Genomic DNA, 25,588 nt, shown 5'->3' with positions numbered 1-25,588 from the left:
AACCTTTTCTCATGACAACCCCTTTTATCTCAGGAATTAACCATTTGTTAAACTGCTGCCAATACAAGCATACCCCTCCTGAAATGAGACCAAAGCCACTTCATCAAGGCCCTGTACAATTATGCAAAGGAAGTGTAGTTGTTTACAACCCCAACGTTGTCCCCACTGCTACCACAGCATCGATTCCCCACTACACTCACCTGGGAGTGGGCAGGGCTCGGTCCTGGTGTTCTCCTGGCTCCCGGGGGAGTTGTCAACAACTGTAGGCCATAGTCACCTGGCAGGGGTAGGTGATGGGGGTGAGAAAAGGGAGGAAAAACACTCCAGTTAAAAAAAAACTTCATTAAAATTCAAAATATATATAAACAAGCGATAGAGATCCTAGATAATCAAATGCTAAACTAAAGAATTTGACAGCTGTGTGTTGGGTCTTCAGTTCTTCTCCAATTTGAAGGCACTAAGCGAGGTCTTCATTAGCAAAGCCAGCCCCCTAATCTCTGTAGGTCATGTCATACCTGCTGACTGAATTCTTCCATCAAGGAAGTTCCGCAATCTCGGAACATTAACTTGGGAGAATCAAACTGAGCCTTGGTGAGTACAGCATCTACCAAGTGGCTGGTGAAATTAGGAATATGGGGATTTTGAATGGTTGGTTAATCTGTTAGGAAGGGTATTGGAAATAATACACACTTGGGATAAGCTGGAGACCTGAATGTCTATTGGTCTTTCTTCCCCCAGAAGTTTTAACTTCTTGTTCATGAGGGGGTTGCCAGAAGTCATTCTGTGGCCAGCAGAGATGGGACTGGATGTTTGTTCTGCCTGATGCCCTCAGTCCATTGGCTTTACTAGTTAATACTCTGGGCTAGGTTTTATTCTGATGAAGGGTCTTCAACCAGAAGCATTAACTCTACCTATACATGCAGCCTGAACTGCCAAGTATGTCCAGCACTTTCTGTTTATATGTAAGGTTTTATTCTCACTGTAACAAAGTCCGAATGTGTTTATATACACACACAATTTTTTGCATGGTAAGTGGCTCCAGAGCAGTTGACAGGAGCATCAACCAAGGGTTGAGAACAAAAAAAAGGGAAGGTGAGCAGATGGGTTGGGAGTGAGGGACGAGGAGGCAGAGGTGGTTCCGGGATGGGACTCAGGTTGCTATAGGATGTAGGAGAGGTATAAAAAGCCAGAGTTGAAAGAATACTCCCCGGCTAGGTCCTGGCACATTCAAACCAGGGCTGATAAGTTATAAGGTACTTTCGAACCACAGAAATGCCGGACAATGCCCATCCCCAGCAAGAAAGAGCCTAACCACCTAACCTTTACATTTTATAGTTGTCAGGTATATGAGGGGCGTGGATAGGGTAGATAGTAGGAAACCTCTCCCCATAAATGAGGTATCTAAAACTAGAGGGCATAGGTTTTGGGTAGGGAGCAAAAGGTTTAGAAGGGATCTGAGAGTTTTATTTCACAGAAAGGGTGGTTGGAATCTGGAACGCACTGCCTAAGAGTTGGTGGAGACAGGTACTCTCATTGTGTTTCTACTTAAGTTTCTACTTGGATCACCAGGGCATAGAAGGCTTTGAACCAAGGGCTGGCAAATGGGCTTAGTATAGATGGGTACAATGGATAGCGTGGACAAGATTGGCCAACCATTAAGTACCTTTATAATTCTATGACTCTTCAAAGTTCTTTGTCGTCAAAATCTTGGGGATCACCATTGACCAGAAACTCAACAGGATCAGGTGCATAAATAAATAAACAGGCGAGATGCATGGTATCCTGTGGCATTTATCTCTCTCTCTGACGCCACAAATTCTTTCCAGTAGCTACAAGGAACAAGTCAATATTCTGCTGGCATGCTTCCCACTTGCCTGGATGAATGCAGGTCAAACAACACTCAAGAATCTCGACACCACCCAGGACAAAACAACCCTCTTGAGTGGCACCCCATTAAACACCCGAAGCATTTATTCCCTCCACTACCGCACACAGTGGATGCAGTAGGTACCATCTACAAAATGCACTACACTCACTTAAACCAGTCGGGCAGCAGGGTTTTGGTAAGGTGTGTGGTGGATACAAATACATTTAGAAGACATTTGGACAGGTACGTGGATAGAAAGGGTTTAGAGGGACATGAGCCAAATGCGGGTAAGTGGGACTAGCTCAGATAGACATCTTGGTTGGCATGGACAAGTTGGGCTGAAAGGCCTGTTTCCATGCTGTATGGCTCTATGTCCTGAATCCCCCTAACCTCTATCACCAAGAATGGCAAGGACACTAAGTGCATGGGAACACCAGGTTACCCTCCAGATCTACACCGCTGATCCTTCATCATCATTGGGTCTAAATCCTGGAACTTCCTACCCAAAAGCACAATGGAAGTATCTCCACCAGAATGACGGCAGCATTTCAAGTTCAAGCTCACCACCACCCTCTCAAGGGCAGGGAGGAATGGGCAGTAAATGCTGGTCCAGCCAGCAACGCACATAACCCTGAAAAATCTGATTAAAAAATGCTGTAGTGAGGCGTCTGCCTCCACCACCCCTTCAGGCAAAGTTTTGAAACACCACCCATCACACCCTGGGTAAAAGGAACTTGGAATTGGCTTCTTACTTTCAATTGTACCGAGGTACAGTGAAAAACGTTCATACAGATCAATTCATTACACAGTGCATTGAGGTAGTACAAGGTAAAACAATAACAGAATGTAGAATAAAGTGTAACAGCTACAGAGAAAGTGCAGTGCAGGTAGACAAGAAGGTGCAAAGTCATAACGAGGTAGATTGTGAGGTCAAGAGTCCATCTTATTGTACTAGGGAACCGTTCAATAGTCTTATAACTGTCCTTGAGCCTGGTGGTACATGCTTTCAGGCTTTTGTATCTCAACTCTATCTAGGCAAAAAAAAATCCTTCCAATCCCAAGACCCTCAGACTTTATACAACTGATTTATTGTCTGTTGCAAAGAATACAACATTAGACTAGTAAGCTTTCCTCAAAGGTAAAAGCTTCTGGCTATGGCAACATCCTCTGTAGCCTCTCCATTACCATCACATCCTTCCTGGATGGCCAGAATTGAACACAATACTCCAGTTGGGATCATACTGGAGCGTTACGCAGTTCTAGTACCTGCCTCAGTGGCACACAGGAACAGTCGTGTACGATTATTGATTAGGTGGCTGCATATACATTGTCAATGGAGATCAGCTGCTGGAGCCGGACCCCCTATTAAACCAACAGCTCCACACGAGATCAAAGGGTACTTACTTGGCTTGCAGGAAAGTCCTGGCTGTATAGGGAGACCCAGCTGAGGATCACTGGTGACAGGGAGAGGCTGTGGGCTATGAGGAAAGGCTGGGATCATCACAAAAGGCAGGTTAACTTGCTGAAAGACAAGATATTCCAGGTTTAATTAAACCGTAATTATATCACAGTAACAGTTATGCAATAAAGTTACACTGTAATCAACAGGGATAAAACACCATGTTTTATCACTTCTGAAAATTCAATGTTACTGAAGCCTACAATCATCTTAGTGGGAAGCCCCAAACATCACATCACAATTAAACATAGTTTTGGTTCCGCTATGCTCTCATGCAGAATTGGACAACCTGGTTCCAACCCCACGCAGATATGTATTGCTACAAGGCTCCCAACTTTTTCCATCCCTAGAGTGTGCGCATTTGTGGACCATTTCTATTTGTCCTTGATCATTCCAGGCGGCAGTTTAAGTCAACCCTTGACTCTTAGACTTGGTCAGGCTTGCACTAGAGGGAAAACGAGCCCAAATTCAGATCAGCTGTGATCTTATTGAATGGTAAAACAGGCATGTGGGGCCATGGCTCTGGAGGAGGGTGTAGGCTGACTGGGTAAAGTTAGCTGTTCTTCTCCCCTGAAGAACACCAGGGAACCAGGGGAGTCTGTATGACAAGCTAATAGTCATAAGTCCAAAATTACCAAAACTTGCTTTCCATTCCCAATTTAGTTAATTAGCTTGATTTAAGTTTGCCATGGTGGGATCTGAAATCCAGTCACTTGACCATCTGGGTTACTAGCTCATTAACAATGTAACTGCACAGAGTACTTTAATAAAGGACACAATGGTTGTTGAGATTCACATCTCATCATATATCGAAGTGGTCTTTATCCAGCCTGCCCTCCTTGGACTCTGTCTTTACCTCTCGCTGCCTTGGCGAAGCAGCCAGCATAATCAAAGACCCCACCCACCTGGGTCATTCTCTCTTCTCTCCTTTTCCATCAGGCAGAAGATACAGGAGCCTGAGGGCACGTACCACCAGGCTCAAGGACAGCTTCTATCCCACTGTGATAAGACTATTGAACGGTTTCCTTATATGATGAGATGGACTCTGACCTCACGATCTACCTTGTTGTGACCTTGCACCTTATTGCACTGCACTTTCTCTGTAGCTGTGACACTTTACTCTGCACTGTTATTGTTTTTACCTGTACTACTTCAATGCACTGTGTACTAACTCAATGTAACTGCACTGTGTAATGAATTGTCCTGTACGATCGGTACGCAAGACAAGGTTTTCACTGTACCTCGGTACAAGTGACAATAACAAACCAATACCAATACTCAGATTGGAAAGTTAGAAGAGCTCTCTTCATTGGCAGCTCTCTGCAATTATGGAATCACAGCTAGGTACAACACAACACAAATGGCATCAGAATCACACTATGATGCTGGAGGAACTCAGCAGGCCAGGCAGCATCGGTGGAGAAAAGCAGGAAGTCAACGTTGACTGCCTGCTTTTCTCCATGGATGCTGCCTGGCCTGCCAAGTTCCTCCAGCATCATAGTGTTTTTCATCTGGATTCCGGCATCTGCAGTCCTTTATTTCTCTGGCATCAGAATCAGATATTCCCAGGGAGCGAGAACTCGGCAAGATCGGCCAGGTAAAGTGGTATGGTCTGACCTTTCACTGTGGAATAGACAGATGATCTGGTAGAGGTTAAGTGACCTTTGACATGAGTTAGCCCTTTCCCAACAACAAACCTTGATGCAAATCAAAAGGGAAATCTTATATGTGACATCTGAACGGTCATGAAGTCTGCATCAGATCAAACAGTCAGGAGGCTGAAGACAAAAGAGGGATCTGGCCCTGCTACACCTGGGTGATCCTGCAGTCAGCGGCCAAGAGGCAGCTGCATTACCTGCAGGGGTCTGTGCATGGACCTTTTGGCTGTAGTAGCAGAGCTTGCGGACAGATCCCCAGAGCCCTGCCACTTCCATTACCCAGAGAGCTGGGAGGTACAAAAGACATGTGGAATCGTAAAGGAGATGGTGTGAATACTGCTGATCCACCAGGGTCTCGAGGACTCGCGTCAAAGAATCATTAGTGGCTTCTTACCTGAATCTGCTGCTGGAGAAGGTTAATTTTGTGCTGTTGCTGGATGAGTTGCTGCTGTTGCCTGGCTATCTGTTACAGAGCGAAACAAAGATTTTAACTCTCAACAATTTAGTAAAGTTGGTCGAGGCATTAAACACTAGCGGGATACTCGGGAGAACCTGTGTACCTCTTCAAAACCCACCGTGGGATGTTTGACCTCTACCAAGACTGTAGCTGTTAAAGAGAAACCCACATCAGTGGATTATATGGAGGACAGGATGGGCAAGGACATGAGACCTCTTTCCCTGAAGGATTTAGTGAATCAGGCTCTCTTTTTCCTCGAAGTAACACCCTTCTCCTCCCCCTCCTCCTCTCAAAACAAGGGGATGCTGCCTTGGGCACAGAAGACGAGGTGACACCTGGGGCAGATCAGCCATGATCATACTGAAAGGCGGGGTGGGTTTGAGGGGCCTACTCCTGTCCGATTTTCTGTTGTTGGTGCGAGCAATCCATTTCAAAATGTCTACAGGCGCACTGAACCGATAGTGGAGCATGGAGCTCACTAATTTTCCCTGTAACCTATTTTCCCCACATTCCCATCAACACCCTCAGAATTTTACCACCCACCTACCCTAGGGGCACTGTACCCTGGCCAATTAACCTATCTTTGGGACGTGGGAAGAAACCGGAGCACCCACAGGAGAACGTGCAAACTCCACACAGGGAGCGCCGGAGGTCAGGATTGAACCCGGGTCTCCAGCGCCGTGAGGCATTGACTCAACCTGCTGAGCCACCGTGCCACCAAATCAAAGTGCAGACACTAGAAACCTGAAACAAAAACAAAAGACGCTGGAAACACTCGGCAGGTCAGGCAGCATCTGTGGGAAGAATAACAGAGTCAACATTTCAGGTTGAAGAACCTTCACCAGAACCTCTTTATCAACTCTGACGTTGATTGCACTCTCGTTGACCACACTCTCCTGCGACTGTCTTTAGTTTACCTGCTCTTGCTGCTGCCTGGCCAGTTCCATTTGCTGTTGCTGCTTTTCAAACAACATAGCCGCCATGTTCTTCTGCTCAGCGTGAGCTGTCAGTAGTTGCTCTCGGAGGCTGGACAGCTGGTTTATCATCACCAGCAGCTGAAGCTCCTTCTCCGCCAGACTCTCTGCTGTTCCTGGCCCATTCAAAAAACACGTACTGAATTAGTTAGAGGTAAACTACTCTGAGGAGCACAGACCCTCTCTGGAATGTTTTTTTATAGAGCAGCGACCCTTTCAAGGTCACCCAGTTCCAAGCCAGTGTTCCCATTGAGCTAGAAATGATTTTATTCAGAAGTGGAACCCGACGTTACCAATAATTTTTAAAACGATGACAGACACAAGGGAGACTGCAGATGCTGGAAATCTGGAGCAACAAACAATATGTTGGAGGAACTCAGTGGGTCAGGCAGCATCTATGGAGGGAAATGGAGGGCTGATGTTTCGGGTCGAGACCTTTCATGGGGACTGAAAGAAAGAGGGAAGATAGCCAGTAATAAAAAGGTGGGCGGAAGGGGTGGAGCAGGAGCTGGCAGGTGATAGGTGGATCCAGGTGAGGGGGGGATGATGGGCAGGTGAGGGATGTGAGGGATCGTTTTAAAACAATAATTTTATTCAACACCTCAGATTTTTTGCTAAGTATTTCTTAGGTAGTCCTGTTGTCAACTGTCTGCTATGAACTGTATTTGTGAGATTCCTGCTTCCCTCACTGAAGTCCAGGTGATATCCTTTGCATGATTAAACAAGAGGGACATCTATCTTTAAAATGAGTTTGGCCTGAAATTCCAAGTTACGTGGCCCATTCTGGCTTTACGACCCTTAATGAGTCAAAATTTGTTCTTCAGGAAGAGCTTGTATTAATGCTCCCTTGCCTAAGATGATCAAGACCTTTGGCATCCTGATGTATCTACAGTTCAAATGAGACCTCTTAATTCTGGCTGAGATCACTACATTTGGTCGAGTGATTATGGCTTCCATCTCAGCTCAGGTTATCGAAAGGTTTACAAATCCAGGGATGATGGTTCCCCGAGGCCAAGCCAGGCATCAGGCAAACATTATGCTCCTTATCTTGATTACCCTGCAGGATCGACCATCATTTTAGCAGTGGGCAGTGTCAGCCAATCCTCATTAACTTGACCAACATGGTAGGAGATGTATCTGCACCTCAAAATTAGCATGGGCTTCTTATGGGAGACTGAGAAGACAGCAGTGGGCATTGGGTGGAAAATACCTGGACCACGACCTCAGTGGCTGAATATAAAACGTGTAGGCTTCATTCATAAGCCCTGACCTCTACTTTTGCCACAAAGACTTCAAGCTCTTCCTTTCAGACAACACTTCCTTTCAGATGCTGCCTGCCCTGCTGTGAATTCTACTGTTTTACAAGTGAAAAGTTCCTTCTGTTTCACATGGGATGAGGAATCACTGGCTTTCCTGGGATTCTGCTTTGTCTCACTAAGTAACAATCGACTCCCCATTTACAACAGGCATTGTAGTAATACAAGGTGTGGAGACTGCAGAGAGTTAAGTCGCAGAGCTGAGAGAGAGAGCCCACTGCAAAAGGAAGGTGAAGTACTGATTGCCGAGGTTGTACCTTTGATATCTTTGCTGTTCAATGAACACTTCTCCAGCAACTTGTCTTTCCAATCATTGGACAGCAACTTCTCAATATTTGCATAATCTGCAGAGAAGAGAGAGAGACAAACCAGTTAGAGAAGGCCAGGGACTACTAGACATAAATTACAGCTCACAGCACAGTGGTTCAGCTAGTCGAGCTGCTGCCTCACAGCACCGAAGACCCAGGTTCGATCCCAATGTTCAGTGCTGTCCGTGAGGAGTTTGCACATTCTCTCTGTGACTGCGTGATTTTCCTCCGGGTGCTCCAGTTTCCTCCCACAGCAGGGTGGTAAGTTAATTGCCCTCTGTAAATTGACCCTCATGTGTGGATGAGAGGTAGAATCTAGGGGGAGCGGGGAAGAATAAGTAATGGGATTAATGTAGGACTGGTGTAAATGAGTGGTTGGTACAGACTTGGTGGACTGAAAGGTCTGGTTCCGTGCTGGATCTCTCTAGGAACCTAGACACCCCTTGATGCACTGAACATCTCCAAGATAAGTTGGCAGAGAGGGCAAGATGTTACAGATATGGAAAGGAAAAACAGATGTTCCAAGTGCCTGACTGCCAGTCTTTGTAAAGAAATTAGCCAGGTACATTCTAATGAGGGGTGGGGTGGATGGTGAGCAGGGTTCATTACAAGTCGTACTGCGAGGGACCTTGGAAATGACTGGAGCCCGCTCTGCTTTGGAACTTGTTTGGCAGCTGCAAGTCATCAAGGGCAATGGCCTGGACGCGCGTGCAGATTTCCCGCAGGAACATCGACCCGGTGGCCGAGATCCCAATGGACCGCCATTCTGCCCGTCAGTAGGGAGAAATAGCTGAAGGTCAGCCCTTTCCTTCCCCAGGTCACGCCTCCTTCTTTGGGCAAGTGACTTGTTGCAACATCAGTCGGAAAGGATCAAACCTCGGGACTTCACAGGAAAAGTGGAAGCATCAGGGCAGCTGTCGGAAAACCCTCCACTAACCTGGGTGGGTGCGGTTCCAACCACACTTGAGCAGCTCAACACCGTACAAAATAAAGCAGCCTGATTGGTCAGCATCCTCTCAGCCAGCTGCAGTGAGTGCCATCTACAACATGCACTGTGGTAACCCTCCTTCTTTGACAACACCTCCCAGACCCTTGACTTCACCAAGAGGGGCTGCAGGAATAGAGAAATGCCACCGCTCGAAGGTTCATCTCTGAACCACAGACCTTCCCGCCTTGAAAATACATCACTCGATCCTTCATCATCACTGGGTCTAAATCCTGGAACTCCCTTTCCAATTGGGATGGCTATACCTTCGCCAGAGGGACTGCAGCAGTTCAAGGCGGCAGCTCACCGCCACATCCTTGATAGCTTAAGGATAAATTGTTGGCAACCAAAAGCTGCCATGAGTAAAATACAAACCAGTAACTCGCATGTGTTTCTTGAAGCTCAAAGGGAATCCTGAGGGGTATGGCACATTATTGACCTCACTTGCAGCTCAGGGTCGTTGCCTTCAAGGTTCGTCATTGCCACTCATGTCTTAACACATGATTTGGATGGGAATGCAGCCAATTTTGATTGCACTGAATCATAACACTTGGATAAGCCTACTGTGATAATCTCAGTATAAGGGTTCAACCTCTCCAGTCTTCCGACCATTCTCTGTAATGTGATAGTGAATGAATAGATTAAGTGTCACAGTTCACTCTATGAGTCAGGGTGTTAATCCACAACACAAAATGATAGCACTGCTGAAGAGTGATTGACTTACAGGTAATATCAAAAGGTGGGAGACAATGGTGTGTGTCACTGCTATAATCAAGGGTTTCAAACTGTGGGTATGTGTCCTTTTTCTCCTCTTCCTCACCCTCTAAAGTTAGTGGATGCCTGGGTCACCTGACCATCTTCTGCCTCTGCCAGGACTCAAGGGACTGAGTTATAGGGAGAGGTTGGGCGGGAGACTGAGGGGTGATCTTATAGAGGGTGTATAAAATCATGAGGGCCATAGATAGGGTGAATGCGCACAGTCTTTTTCCCAGGGAAAGGGAATCAAAAACCAGAGGCCGTAGATCTAAGGTGAGATGGGAAAGATTTAGGCATACAATCATAAGACATAGGAGCAGAATTAGGCCATTCGGCCCATCGAGTCTGCTCCGCCGTTCAATCATGGCTGATTCATTTTTCCCTCTCAACCCCATTCTCCTTCCTTCTCCCCATAACCTTTGACACCATTACTGATCCTATCAACCTCTACTTTAAATATACCCAATGAATTGGCCTCCACAGCTGTCTCTGGCAATGAATTCCACAGATCCACCACCCTCTGGCTGAAGAAATTCCTCCTCATTTCTGTTCTAAAGGGACACCCCTTTATTCTGAGGCTGTGCCCTCTGGTCCTGGACTCTCCCGCTACTGGAAACATCCTCTCCATGTCCACTCTATCCAGGCCTTTCAGTATTCAGTAGGTTTCAATAAGGTACCCCCCACCCCCATCTCCATCCCCGTCCTCCTAAACTCCAGCGAGTACTGGCTCAGAGCCATCAAACGCTCCTTGTACGTTAATCCTTTCACCCCCAGGATCATTCTCATAAATCTCCTCTGGACCTTCTCCAATGCCAGCACATCCTTCCTTAGATATGGGGCCCAAAACTGCTCACAATACTTCAAATGTGGTCTGATCAACCCCTTATAAAGTCTCAGCATTACATCCTTGCTTTTATATTCTCATCCTCTCAAAATGAATGCTAACATTGCATTTGCCTTCCTTACTACCAACTTAACCTGCAAGTTAACCTTTAGGGAATCCTGCACTAGGACTCCCAAGTCCCTTTGCACCTCTGATTTCTGAATTCTCTCCCCGCTTAGCAAATAGCCTACGACTTTTTTCCTTCTACCAAAGTGCATGAACATACACTTCCCTACGCTGTATTCCATCTGCCACTTCTTTGCCCATTCTCCAATCTATCCAAGTCCTTCTGTGGATTTAAAAGGGACCTGAGGGGCAACTTCTTCACACAGAGGGTGGTGTGTATATGGAACGAGCTGCCAGAGGAGGTGGTTGAGGTAACAATAATGACATTTAAAAGTAATTTGGACAGGTACATGGATAGGAAAGGTTTAGAGGGATATGGGCCAAACCCAGGCAAATAGGACTAGCTCAGGTGGGCATCTTGGTTGGCATGGACGAGTTGGGCAGAAAGGCCTGTTCCCATACTGTATGTCTCTAGGACCCTTCTCCAGCACTACGGTCCACCTGATCTGTCCATCCCCACTCAGTCAATCAGACTTCCTCCTCAACCCTCCCTTCCACCTCCCTGCGTGACAATGTCATGGATAACGGTGACCCAGCAGTGTGGTGTGTGCGCATGCGGTGCGGGTGAATGGGCTGCAAAGGACAACAGAGCAGCGAAGAACATGAGGAAAAGTCTCAAGTGTGTGCAGCTGGTCCAGTTGAGTGGCTCTGCGGTTAGCATCCCTAAGGAGCTGTCAGGGAAAGAACGGAGCCATAAGGGAGTCAGGAGGACCAGATGGCAGCCAGACAGTCTTCTAATACCCAGTCTTACCACAGCACCGTGTTCTTGGTCTGAGATGGAACCCATGGTCCCTCCACCAAGGAGCAGAACACCCAACACTCGAGGAACTAACAGAGGTTCTGCAACCCCGAATATCTTCTGAAGCTCAGCGGTGGAACACATTCCTGCAGCGTTCAATAGGTCTTTCATGCTTACACCAGACGGTTCTAGGTCTGTGTCTGGACTCACCCTCTGTTAAATTCTTGGTGAAATCCATTCTCTCCAGGTTGCTCAATGCAATGGTGAACGTACTGTGGTCCTGGTGGCCATCGTCTCTCGGTGAGGATGAAGCCTGGCATTGCAAACGGAGGGACTCAGTTAGTTTCCAGTCACCAGGGCACAGACTCGCACTTGGCACAAATGTAACACAAGGTCCCAGTAAACAAATATGTGCACCGTGCCAAACAGCTCAACGGGGTCGACGTTGGGTGAATATACTTGCCACATGAAACATGTCCCAATATCAATTGTAGACCAAATAGCATTTGTCTACAAAAGGAGGTGCACACAATCCAAAATAGAAATGAAACCGATTCAATGGGATGACCATGGACTGTGCACATGCCACAGCCATCACCAGTCTGTTCAGTTACTTCCCAAATAAATGGCAGCTTTACTCTGGGAAACAGCTACCGGATGACCCAGGAATATTTCAAGCGTAATTGTACAATTTACCCTAGTGAGGAGAAGAAAGAGTTTGAAGTGATGGCAAGACTGGAGGGAAAAGAAGAGTCGTGGGAGAGGGAGACAAAAGGAGGTAACAAAAAGAAAGGGGAAAGAAGAGAGAGAGAGAGGCACCTACCAAAGGCGTGCTACCTGACTGCTCTCTCTGCCTGCCTGGGTTTTGTACCGCCGAACCTTTTTGTAGTTAAGCTACCACAGTGGACAACATCCGACTGGAAGATTTAAAATTCATGCTGTTCAATGACAAGTGGGAAAGTATTCAAGGAAGTAGAAGACGGGGTGATTAGCTGACAAAAGGGAATGAGATCTACAGCATAGGTTGTGTTATTTAGGAGCAAGTGGAGAGATTGCTCATCTCTCACTGCTGTCACAGGCTTTCACTTCTGGTCTTTCCTACCTTCTTCCACCCCTTATCCTGCTACTAAAAACGTAATCTCTCTAATATTTCCCAGTTCCTATGCAAGGAACTGGGAAATATTATTGTAAAAGTGCATACATGTACTTGTGCACATAACAATAAACCCAACTTTGATCTTTGACTTTGATCTTAAAACTTTCCTCATGTGTACGCACCATTCCAAAAATAAAAAGGGACCAATGTCAAATTAGTGTAAATGGGTGGTTAATATTTGGTGTGGACTAGTTGGCTGAGTGGCCCATTTCTGTGCTGTCTCTCTCTACGACTCTACTCTCCATGGAGGCTGCCTGATCCACTGAGTGTTCCCAGTGCTTATCTTTCAACTCTCTGGAGTGTTTCAAGCGAGGAGATAAAAGACCCGGACTACACACAAGCAAGGCAGGCAAAACCGTTCTTACATCGACATCATCACAGGACTTGGGGTTGGCGACGTCTAGGAGTAACGAGGAGAAGAGGAGGGTCCAATTGAAGAAAATTCTGCTTTAGAGGAATGTATTGAACAACCAGGAATACCACTTCCTCCTTACCATACTCGAAGCCTTCATTTCCCTGTTCCCAGTGCATTCCGATTCTAATTTACCCGGCAACACAGCCTGATGCCCAATGTAACTACAGATGGGAAAACACACGAGAGACAACACCTTGCTTACTTACTTTTTGGGATGTTCTTCTACACTGCTGCTGTAATCCAGGCTATGACCTGCAGGCTTGAGGCACCCATTCTTACTGAGGCCTCAATTACTGAGGAGGTGGAATGAGAGAAGAAAATTGCAGTAAGAAGGAAAAAAAATGGAGAGAGAGAGAAAAAAAAAGTTAAAACACCATGCGGATGGTAGAAGAAAAGAGAAATTAATGAGGAAAAAAAGCATTAACTTTGCTTCAAGCAACAAAAATGTTCCATTGATATTATATACCACAATCTTCAAAAAAAAACTGGAGGCATTATTTCTGATTGGCACATAGACCAATTGACATTGATCCAAAACAAGAAAAAAAAACTAGGTTCTGGAAATCCAGAATAAAAGTAGAAAATGTTGGAAATACTCAGCTGGTCAGTAAACGTCCATGGAGAGAGAAACAGAGTTAATATTTCAACAAACAATCTGCTGGAGGAACTCAGCGGGTCGAGCAGCATCCGGGAAAGGAAAGGAACTGCCGACGTTTCAGGTCAAAGCCCTGTAGCAGGACCGAGTTCAACCCGAAATGTAACATTTCCTTTACCCCCACAGATGCTGCTCGACCCGCTGAGTTCCTCCAGCAGATTGTTTGTTGCACCAGATTGCAGCATCTGCAGTCTCTTGTGTCTCCAGAGTTAATATTTTGTCCGAACTTGGAAAAATTAGGAATGAAACACTGCAGGGGGGGGGATGGGGTGGGGGAAATAGTGCGTAGAGAACAGAAGAGAGAGTTTGTGATGGGGTGCAGACCAGGACTGAGTGAGTATGCGTGACTGATACGCGTGGTAGTGGTGCTGGCTGACTGCACGTGGTAAGGGAGACACAAGAGACGGCAGATGCTGGAATCTGTAGCAAAAAGACAAACTGCTGGAGAAACTCAGTGGCTCGAGCAGCATCTGTGGAGGCAAAGGGATGGCTGACTTTGCAGGTTGAAAGCCTGAATCGTCTGTTGTCTGCTGAGCTCCTCCGGCAGTTTTTTTTTTGGTTTTAGTGGATGGTTAGGGCTACCGAACAACAACAGCTATGTCTGAAAGAGGAGTAAATGAGGGGCTATAAATCCAATCCGAAAACCTGAAATCATAGTGAGAGGAGAGAGCAAAACAATTCTTGTTGGGTATTTCAGATTTCATTTCCTCCAATTTATACCTTCTCCATTCATGCCTTTGATGTCCTTTCAGCTGACACCACCATAATGCGTCATAAATCTGCCTGCCCTTCACCCTAACACAAACCTTTCTATTTGTTCTCCCTGCCCCTTCCCTCTTATTTCTGCAACTTAAAACTCATTTCATTCCTAACTTTTATCAGTTCTGAAGTTTAGATTCCCTCTCCATGGATGCTGATGACTTGCTGAGTATTTCCAACATTCCCAAATTATAATTCAATAAAAATGAATGTTGTAAAATTTTCCGCATGTCTATATATTTAAAAAAAGCTGACTTTACATTTAAAACTCCAAAAATTAAAAAAAAGCTAGACAGAAAAAACTTTTCAAATTAAAACATACAAGTTTTTCTTATAAAGGTGATAAAGAAAAATAAGGCCAGGGCATTAATCTGTGTTGTCCTGGATTAATGAGACTGCAGCTTGAACAGACTGCTTCACGTTTGTGAAAATAACACACTAAATGGTTTAGGAGGGAAGGCAAGACTGCAATGTGTAGAGAGATTTATCAAGTTTACAGAAGGGAAGGAGAATTCACTTGTGTGGCAAGATCAGAGATAATGAGATTAATTTCCTCAACGCAGAGAAGGTTAAGGGAAGATTTAATGGTGCTGTTCACAATTATCAGGGGTGACGATAGATTTGCAAGCTCAAATGCCAATCTTCCTACCCGGCAGGCAGAGTGATGCTGGTACCCAGTGGTTGAGGGTCAATAGCCAGGAGATTTAGATTAATGTTTAGGATGTCCCTGGATTACAAACACCCAGTTTATATGAGCGAGCTCCCATAATATTATTAAATTTAAAAGTCTGGCATACATACATACTTTTGTTCCTATTAACGGCAGAACTAGTTTCCTTCTTCCTCCACTTTTAGTTATTGTTCTTTCTTATCAGTCTTATGTGTTTTTGATGCCATTCATCACAACACTTTGGAGGTATGGTTACCATATCGAGTGACATCTGTGTATTTTCCAACTTATAGACAAAAGTCAGCTTAATGACGTTGGTAACAACGGAACCTGTTCATTAACCCAGGGTGGCCTGTAACTGTTAGCTTAATCAATACGACAATCTGCAGTCTACTGCTTGAGTGGGTGACGGAGGCAAATTAACTTTGAAGAAAGAAATTGGATAGATGTTTAAAAAGGAAACTCTCTTGATGGGCTGTAAACTGTGAGGAGGAGGAGGGGTGTGAACAACTGGGTGTCTTCTTCCATGAGTCAGAACAGACGCAATGGGTCAAATAAACCCCCTTGCATGATGTACAATTATATCCAGTTTACTCTGCTTTTTGAAGGAAGGGCAGGTCGTTCCAATCCAGGGAAGGAGTGGTGAAGCCATTCTGCTGAAACATTCAGTTTAACAGGTAAATTCCAGCTCGATGACGCAATGCTTTGACCAAACCTGTGATGCCCTGTCTCTGCATAAACTTACTTTGAACGTACTTGACTCCATATGAAAGGTCAATGTACAAATGAGCTTTTTGGTGACTTGCCAGCTCAGAGAACATTCATAACCATCAGCTACCTACACAAGGTGGGTTACGACATGGAAACTGGATGAAGAGCCACTGCAGTGCAAAGTAAAATATCGTAAAGGGCAACTCTGCTGGCATACTGAACACAGTCACAGCAAGTCATCCTGATTTGGAGATGATGGCTTGTGGCAATATTTCAGGTTGCACCAAGCCAGACCTTGCTTACACTTGTTCTGATGGAGGAATTTTAACACAGTGTTGTCTGTGGTGGTGAGAGGATTGAGAGGATTGAGGGGACTGGGCTGTTATGCCAACGTCAGAAGAGTGATAAGGGATCAGTTTCCAGTCAATGGATGCATTCACTAATCCCACCCACTCTGTTTCAACATTCTGGTAACTGCATCAAATAAATTGCTAACCTCATGGCAGCAAGTAGCTGACTAGTTTTCTGACCAGACTGGGCAGAAGTTCCACCAATATCCTATTTCAAGGCTATGCATTAAAAGACCTCATTTTTGGAAATCCAAATGGTCTGCTACCCAATCATCACACATCCACTTTCCGAGGAATGCCCCTGTGCAGATCTTGGGAATTGTGAGTTCTGGGGTGTAGCTGGTAGTACACCAGATACTTAAAACATCAAAAACGTTTCTGAACTAGCAGCTCAATCTACAGACTATCCAACAAAGCCAGAGGTGACTCAAGAGCCAGAAACTTTGAACAGATATCTGCAATGACTCAACAACAGGTGTAGTAGGCCGATTGCACTGGGAGATGACTGTGATGTTCTAGGGAGTGGACACAGCGTACGTCACAGGATTACTTATATTGCTGATTGTGGGAGCTTGCTATCTGTAATGACCCAGCAGTAGTTCCCTCCTTACAACAGTGATTGCACATCCAAAGGTGTTTCACCAGTAGTAAAGTGCTTCGGGATCTCCCAAAAGGTGCAATGTAAATGCAAGTCTCTCTCTCAGAGCTGAGCGCCAACACGCTCTGGTGTGGCAACATAAGAGGAGCACTCAAACACTCGTCCTGTTGTTCTGGAACTATCAAGGTTTCAAAGTCCAATAATCAAAGGTTGTTTATGCAGCAAAAGGTGAAATGATTGAGGCAGGACATTCCGTCCTCACACAGAGCAGGCAACTTGGTCAAAAGCTCCAGTGGAAGAATACGAACAAAAGGAAGTTTGCCCAGCAGGTGACTCTGGAGCTGGACACCTGGATCAGGTTGCCTGATGCATCAAGAGGCAATGCCAGTTTGTGGGGATAGCCATTGTAGGCTGCATGGTCACGTACCCAAGGTTGAATGTGCATAATAATTGGATGTTGCTGCTCAAGGGTCTGAGGTCCAACTGTAGGGCTATCATTCTGTGAGAATCCTTTATTCATGGCGGGGTTAAAGTCTGGGACCTCTTCCCCAGCACCACTACCTTGCTGAGGTTCAAAGCAGCAGCTGACCACCACCTTTTTGAAAGGAATTGGAGATGGGCCTAAATGCTGGCCTTGCCAGTGACAGCCAGATCCTGAATCATGAAGAAAAACTGTAATGACAATAGCAGCTGGAGGTCCGGATGTTCTATTGGACATGGCACTGCCACATTGCCTTGGCACTTTGAGCAGCATAAAACATTTGCTCACGGTTTCCCAGGTGCATTGAAGCTGGCATCACTCCATCACAATAGGTTGACTCCAGCATCTCTACCTCAGGGCTATGTGACCAATGACACTTTTAGTGGGTGCAGGTCAGCAGTGGCGAACTGGCCCACCACACCGCTCAACTGGATCATAAAGGCAAGGCAGCCTGAACACATAATCGAGCCAATAGCGTATTTAACTCCCTCGGTTCATGTACCATTCATGCTGCATGTCGCTATTAATCATCCTCTTCTGACCTGCCAACTTTACTTTTCCATTTGGCCTTTTCTACATTAGCCTTTTTTTGAACATTCAAAAAAAGCCCTTGGGATTGTTTTCATTTACTTTTGCAGTTTTATTGGTTTATTCCAGGGATGAACGTAACTAAAATTACTCACAGGCACCACTAATGTGGCTGATTTAACTCATTGCATTGGCTACTTTCCTACTGCTACCTCACACCGGTGACTCATACCTCTGGATTATTCCCGGCTACTTAGACACAATATGCATTACCTAGAGAAAGTCAGAGTACACAACAGTACCCTACTGCACTGCATCGGTAACCAAAATTGTGAATAACTCTGTCATCTCAGCTGCAACATAACTGTTATATAAACGAAGAGACTTGTATTTATGTTAAGGCATCTTAAAGCAGTTTACAGTCAACAACATACTTCTTGCAATATTCTCACTGTGAAGTGGGTCCCACAATGTGCCAACACTTGTTGTTTTGTATAGGTTACATTGGTTGGGACATCAGGTAGAACCCTGCTCCTCCCTTAGTTTGCTGGTTTATTTCCAACTCGTTTTAGAGGCATCACCTCCGATGGTGTGGCACTCCCTCAGCAACAGGGTGTAAACTCACATTGTGCACTCGAATCTCTGGAATGGGACCTAGAGGGGAGAGGGTGACCTTCCTGAGCTGCTGCCAACATTACAGCTTCCCATGATCCAGCTGTGCAATCTGTGCCGTGCTCGCAGTCTGGTAGTCACGGACTTGCTCATTCACTGGCAAGGAGAAGGTAGTGGTGACACTGCTTCTTCACTACCGAGAGACTCGTTAGGCCATTTCATAGAGTCACAGAGTCATACAGCATGGAAACAGGCCCTTCTGCCCAACTCATCCATACTGACCAAGATGCCCTTCTAAGCTAGGCCCATTTGTCTGTGTTTGGCCCATATCCCTCTAAACCTTTCCTATCCATGTACTTGTCCAAGTGCCTTTTAAATGTTTTTAATGTACCTGCCTCATCCACTTCCCCTGGCAGCTCATGCTATCTACTGACCACCCTCTGGATGAAAAAGTTGCCCCCCAGGTTCCTATTAAATCTCTCCCCTCTCACCTTACACCTATGCCCTCTAGTTCTTGATTCCCCAACCTGGGGAAAAAGACCGTGTGTGTTCACCTTATCTATGCCCCTCATGATTTTATATACTTCTACAAGGTCATCCTCTCAGTCTTCTGTGCTCCAAGGATTAAAGTCCTAGCCTGCTCAACCACTCTCTATAACTCAGGCACGAGTCCTGGCAACATCCTTGTAAATCTTCTTTGCACTCTTTCCAGCTTAAGGGCATCTTTCCTATCACTGGGCGACCAAAATTGAACACAATACTCCAGATACGGCCTCACCAATGCCTTGTACAGCTGCAACATAGTAGACGGGGAAGACGAATGCAGGAAAGAGAGGAGGTGGTAGTATCAATTGTACTATTGGAGAAAGAGTTCGAGAACAGAATCTTTCTAAAAAAAAACGGCAGGAGTAAATTTCTGAGAGAGTTCACAACATTGCTGAGGCTGGAACCACAGATGAGGGAAAGGTAATATTGAAAGGTGTCAAGGTCACCATTGTTGACCCTAGCTTTCTGTGTTTAGGAAGAAATTTATCCCCAGTTGAAAGAAAAAATACACTCATTCCCTTGCATCTTACAGTTTTGATTTGAATAACATTCATTGACTCTTGGCTCCCTGGCGGAAATGCAGCTCATTACCTGCAGCTTATTTCACTGCGATAAACCTAAAAAGTTTCCACAATATTCAAAATAATTTTGCCATTGGCTACATATAAGTGTGACAGCTTCTATACAGAAATGAAGAGATGTTCACCATATTATAGATATTCCCTCTATCTTATCCCTCGCCTCCCGCACTTCAGTTTACTCTTTCCCTGTTCTGACAAAGGCTCTACAATCTAAAACATTACCTCTATTTCTCTTCCCTCAGTTGCTGCCTGACCTGCTGAGTATTTCTACCGTTTTCTGTTGAAACTGGCCTGGTTTAGCAAAATTTACTCCACGATAATAGTCGACCTGGCTAGGGTTCAACTTAAGCTGCCAGTTAGATTTGACTCAAGTTCATGCCTTTGCGTTGGTAACTTACCTGTGTTTGTTTCACGATCCCCAACCTTTCGAGGTCATGGTTCTCTCTCCCCGCTGCTGCTTTGGCCTGAAGCCCCTCAGGATGAGGTTTGTTGGGAAATGAAGTGCTGTGGGGTCCGTAACAGGTCCGCTCTTCCTCTACCTCTTCCACTTTCACCTGGTCGTGGACCATGATCATGTCGCCATTCACGTCCATGCAACGAGCCGCTGGTCGTGTGGACATTCTGCGAGACAGGGAAAGAGAAAAGTGAAATGTAACCTTTGCTCAGCTCGTGTGGGATCCTGGAGCTCAGATCTGAATTGAAACACAGCCCGCCAGTCCGATCCATTTCAAACAGAAGTTGGCAACCAAAGTGTCCTGGAAGTGAGAGGAAGGGGAGGTGGTGCTGGTACTTGTATCAGAGAAATAAAGGAAGCACTTCCATACTTCAAGGTGTCAATTACACATATTTAGAACAGTAATCATAAAGGGCATTTTTAAGCACGAGCAAATAAAAAAGATTGCAGGCGTTGGTAATCTGAAATAAAACAAAAAATGCTGGAAACACTCAGCCCGTTAGGCAGCATCTGTGGAAAGAGAAAGAGATTTAACATTTCAGGTGGAATACCCTTCAAAAGGAAGAGGTTTGTTTAAAAACTTCTGCAAACCCCAAACAGTAAAGCAATAAACACTTTACTCAATTCTACAGGCTTGGCTTCAACTCTTCTGGAGACGGGGTTTCAGTAAGAGAGTTGTCACCCACAAGGATTAAGTTCGAACTGGAAATGCACAAACCCTGTTTGCACTCAACCATCTCTGCGCAGTTGACCGAGACCATGTGATGCTCCTCCAGTAAATGTTATGTGGGCGCCAAAATCGATGCACAGAGAGCGAGAGAGAGAAAAGAAGATTTCTGGCGATAACAATATCACAGCAAACAAAAGTAACTCTAGTAATTCAACCTACAAGTCAAACAGTTCGAAGCAACGTGGCAGCGAATGGAGCTCCAAACAAAAGGTAGCGCAACAACAGAATCTGCCTTGTAATGGAAAGGGGATGGAGAAACGGGAGCGGGAGGAAGTGCAACAATGGGCCTCCGGACAAAAGAAATCAAACAAAAGGGAAATGTGACAAGGGGACAATGGCATATAGTTTGCTCCGTCATTCCTGCTTTCATGGCAGGTTTATCTCTCTTTCCTTCCCTTTCCAAAGCCTCCTGTTTGGATTTCATCATATCTTGTTTCCTTTCAACACATTTCTTTGTCCACTGCACTGGATTTGATCCACGATCAAGTTAATGCGAGTTTTAATTTGAGCTCTTGTGTGAGTCAACAGTAACCACAGAATTGAATGCAACTGTTAACTCTTCAAGTGCCGAATTGCCTTGTTTTGTGTACAAGGCCATGGGAATAGGAAAGCTGAAAATTGACACACGTAACACCTCATGTGTTTGGCCCATTATATACAGCTCTTCCAGTAAATGAGGGCTGATGTTTTGATTATTTGCCCAGCTTTTCACCATTTGGATATGTTTATGACTTGCAATGCACTTCCCTGTAGCCGTGACACTTTACTCTGTATTCTGTTATTGTTTTTACCCTGTACTACCTCAATGCACTGTGTAATGAATTGATCTGTACGAACCGTATGCAAGACAAGTTTTTCACTGTACCTCGGTACAAGTGACAATAATAAACGAATACTAATACCTCCTTTTGTCTGCCTTTATGGACTTTCCTCCTCAAAACTGCCTCTCCAAAATCTTTCAGGCTCTCACCCCTCCTTGAAATCCACCCCTTTGTCTCCATAGATAGCTCGGGTGTCAAACACCATTTCACAACAATTCCCCGTTAAACCTTGATATATTTTAGTACACAGTAAAAGCTGATGCACGAATACTGCTGTTCTTGTTGTAAAGATAAAGCTTGCTATACAAATCAAACGACCAACTCCAAAAATCACTCGTATTTTTCAGATGTCTGAAAGTTACTGCAAAATATTGCTACTGATGTGGAGGGAAAGCCAATGAATGTACATTGGGACGTTCTGTTAGTGTGTGAGGAATGGGGCTTGATTATTACAGTAAAACTGCAGCCAGGAGACACACAGAAAAGTTTGAAAAGCACCAACGACCTGTAATCTGCTTTGGTGACAGTGACTGATGTTACCAGGAGTCCATGAAGTCTTAGCCTGGTCCTCAATAAATGCTCTACACCAGCAGAAAGTGTAAAGACTTAACTGAGAGACAGTAACTCCAAAGATGCAGCACTTATTCAAGGCTGCAATGAAGTGTACCCTGGATTATGTGCACAAGTCTCTGGAGAAGATGTCTTGGTGAAAAGGTCAGTATCCATCTTGTTTACCTCCTTTCTGGTGGACAAGGAAAGAAAGCTGTCCAAAGGAGCTGCCTCAAGAAGGCAACATCTATCAAAGATCCCTACCATCCAAGCCATGCCATCTTCTTGCAGTCACCATCGGGCAGGAGGTACAGAAGCCTGAAAGTCCCACACCACCAGGTTCAAGAACAGCTACTTCCCTTCAACCATTCGGTTCTTAAACCAAATGGCACAACCTTAATCACTACAGTATAGCAACACTATGATCACTTTGCACTGAAATGGACTTTGTTTTGTTTTTGTTCTAATTGTGTTCTTTCTTGTAAAAATTGTGTATGATTTATGTTTATGTGAATGCTGCTTATCTGCTATGTGCATGTTTTCCCTTGCACCTGTGCATACATGTACTTGTGCATATGACAGTAAACTTGACTTTGATTTCAAAATTTTCTACCCTCGTGTTGAAATCTGTCAAGTCCTCAGTCTTCTCTGATCCTAACCTCTTCCCAGCTCAAAGTTCTGGGGACTCTGCAAGTCTCCATTTCTGGTTTCTTGATTTCCCAAACATAATCCCTCACAAGAACATAACAAATGGAACCAGGAGTTGGCCCCTCATGCCTGCTCCATTCTATAAGATCACGGCCGACTTTCCTGCGCTACCCACAGCAGTTTAGTATTCAAAATGCCATCAAAGCTCCACCAATCCATGAATCAGACTGAAAGCTCTGCAATTCCCTCATCCATGATGAGGCTCTTTAAAACCTGCCCCACTGATACCACTTTTATCAACTGCCCCAATATGCTTCGATGTCAACTTTTGTTTGAGAACACTCCTGAAAAATACCCATAGTCTTTTTGCTATGGTAACCAAACTACACCTCTACAAATAGGTGTTAATTTTGACCCATCGAGTTCCAGGATTGCAAGAACAGGAGTACAGCCTCTCTCACCTTCCTTGGAACATTTCCATTCCAAATTGAATGCATTCACCTGTCAACAACGCCATGACAACCGTTTGTACAGAGTGGAGGTGCAGTAGTTAAATAACTGGGCTAGTAACCAGATGTGTGGACAAACAATCCAAAGATTTGTATTGGCTTATTATTGCCACATGTATCAAAATACAGTGAACGGTTTTGTTTGCATGCCATCCAGACAGATCATTCCATACACAAGTACACTGAGGTTGTGAAAAAGGAAAACAGAATGCAGCATATGGTGTTACAGTTACAGAGAAAGTGCGGTGCAGGTAGGCATATAAAGTGCAAAGGCCACGATGAGGTACATGGGGAAATCAAGAGTTCATTTTTTAAAGTATGATTTAAATTCAATTAATTAATTAATTAAACCAGCCACAGTAATGATGCCCACAATATTATAAGATTGGCATTAACAATTCCCCTGATTCACTAATGTCCTTCAGGGGAAGAAATCTGTCATTCTTCCTACTCCATGTGTGTCTTCAGATCCAAAAGCAATGTGGTTGACTCTATATTACCCTCTGAAATGGCCTCACAAGCCACTAAGTTGTAACCTAACAACTGGGTGAGCACAACTGTTCAAGGCAGTGGCTCACAACCACCTTCTCAAGGGAACTTGGGGATGGGTATTAAGTACTGGTTTTGCCAACAGTGTCCACATCCCACAATGTTAGTAAAAGAAAATTGCCAATCAGATGCAAAGAACTGTGCTATATGTACACCACAGGGAGACAGTGAGTCTGGATAAACCACCATGAGGGATAACTACCCAAACAGCGAGTGAAGCAGCATGGGGTCCAGACACTGCACGCAAGAGAGGTGCCTCAGTGTTTGGCAACAAGACAACTGTTGTACTTCAGAGATGCAAAATACAAGAACAAAGTCAGCCACATGGCCTCTCAAACCTGCCTTGCCAACGTGGCATTATCCTCAATCCTATGTTCACCTTCCTACCCAGAGCCTGCTTTTCACAATTTCCTCAGTTTCCAAAGCATTAAATCGGGAAAAAGAGAGGAGAAAGAGTGAAAAGAAAAAAAAACACTGGGGGGCGGGGGAAGACAGAGAGAGAGACAGACAGACAGACAGACAGAGAGAGACAGAGAGAAAGACAGAGAGAGAGACACACACAGAGAGACAGACACACAGAGAGACAGAGAGAGAGACAGAGAGACAGAGAGAAAGACAGAGAGAGAGACACACACAGAGAGACAGACACACAGAGAGACAGAGAGAGAGATAAAGAGAGAGAGAGACAGACAGAGTGAAAGTTCCCAATGAGACAGGGGATATTCTGCTGCTCACAAAATGGACAAGAATATTTACAGCAAAAGAAACCAAACTACTTGAACAAGTTGATACTTTTGTCATGAAGAACTTGCCCGGTAATGGGTTCTCCAAGCACCAATTATACAATCAATGTCTGCTTCCTTCCTAAAGTTGGAGTACAGTTGCTGTTTAGTCAATATCATTGCTAGAAGGCAGGCTCTGGAGTGGAAGGGGCTTTCCTGGGTAATTCAAAGGGGCACCTTCCTCTCCCCCACTCTGGGCACATGGGAGATTTCCCAAATTCCTTGTTTATTCCTTGAGATTTCCCAAATTACAACGTTTTATCCATGACCCATCTCTCCCCAACCTAACAAAATTAATTAATTTAATTAATTTTCTTATTAAAAGCCTTCACTTAATCGATGGATCATTCGCAATGGCTTTTGGCCCTGGAGAGGTTACCAGGCTGAACTCTCTTCCCACGTGAGGGCATTAGTCTAAGGTTTGTCAACCTCCTCAGACCCTGGTTATAGGCACCAAAAGATACTGAGACTCGTTCAAAGGCTCCAACACAGTCTGTCGTGATTCTCACCAAAATCTCTGAGGCAACCAGAACAGTTCACCTCATTGCTCTTAATGTCCACAGAATGACAGCTGTGGTTACCCACATAACATGGATTTTTACACAAGAAATGCTTTTGAGGCATTTGAAATTTGTAACAAACTGTTTTATAGACTCAAGCTCTTATTTAAAAATTGAGTCAGTTAGAATGCAAAATGAAGAGTTGGTGTTGGGACTGTTTGAGTGACAAGATTCTAAACACATGATGAGACAAAAGGATGCAAGACCTCTACTTGGAATAAATAAGGTACTGGTGACCATATTACAGATAATACGGTCGCTGTGCCCAACATTGAAGCTTTGTAATGAAAGCTCAGGGTTGACAATATGCTATCAATCCTTTGTGAGCAGCAAACAAAACAAACAAAGAGCAGGAGAGGGGAATTTGGCAAGAAAATACAATGGTGCCTCTCTCAT

The 25,588-nt window shown here is 44.8% G+C and overlaps 1 protein-coding gene across 1 annotated transcript in view; it reads right to left on the bottom strand.

Moving 5' to 3' along the window:
- LOC127581027 (transcription factor SOX-13-like) overlaps positions 1-25,588 on the bottom strand; it is a 168,215-nt gene that overhangs the window by 24,929 nt on the left and 117,698 nt on the right. The window contains exons 2-8 of the mRNA XM_052035084.1: positions 19,989-20,211; positions 11,739-11,841; positions 7,989-8,075; positions 6,359-6,531; positions 5,379-5,447; positions 3,272-3,389; positions 201-277 (exon numbers count right to left, since the gene is read on the bottom strand). Coding sequence (XP_051891044.1) covers positions 201-277; positions 3,272-3,389; positions 5,379-5,447; positions 6,359-6,531; positions 7,989-8,075; positions 11,739-11,841; positions 19,989-20,211 — 850 coding nt within the window. The remainder of the gene's footprint in view (positions 1-200; positions 278-3,271; positions 3,390-5,378; positions 5,448-6,358; positions 6,532-7,988; positions 8,076-11,738; positions 11,842-19,988; positions 20,212-25,588) is intronic.

Source organism: Pristis pectinata, chromosome 20, assembly GCF_009764475.1.
Source record: "Pristis pectinata isolate sPriPec2 chromosome 20, sPriPec2.1.pri, whole genome shotgun sequence".
In the NCBI taxonomy this organism is placed as follows: domain Eukaryota; kingdom Metazoa; phylum Chordata; class Chondrichthyes; order Rhinopristiformes; family Pristidae; genus Pristis; species Pristis pectinata.
The sequence above is the reverse complement of the archived record's forward strand: the minus strand, read 5'-3'. Positions and strand labels throughout refer to the sequence as shown.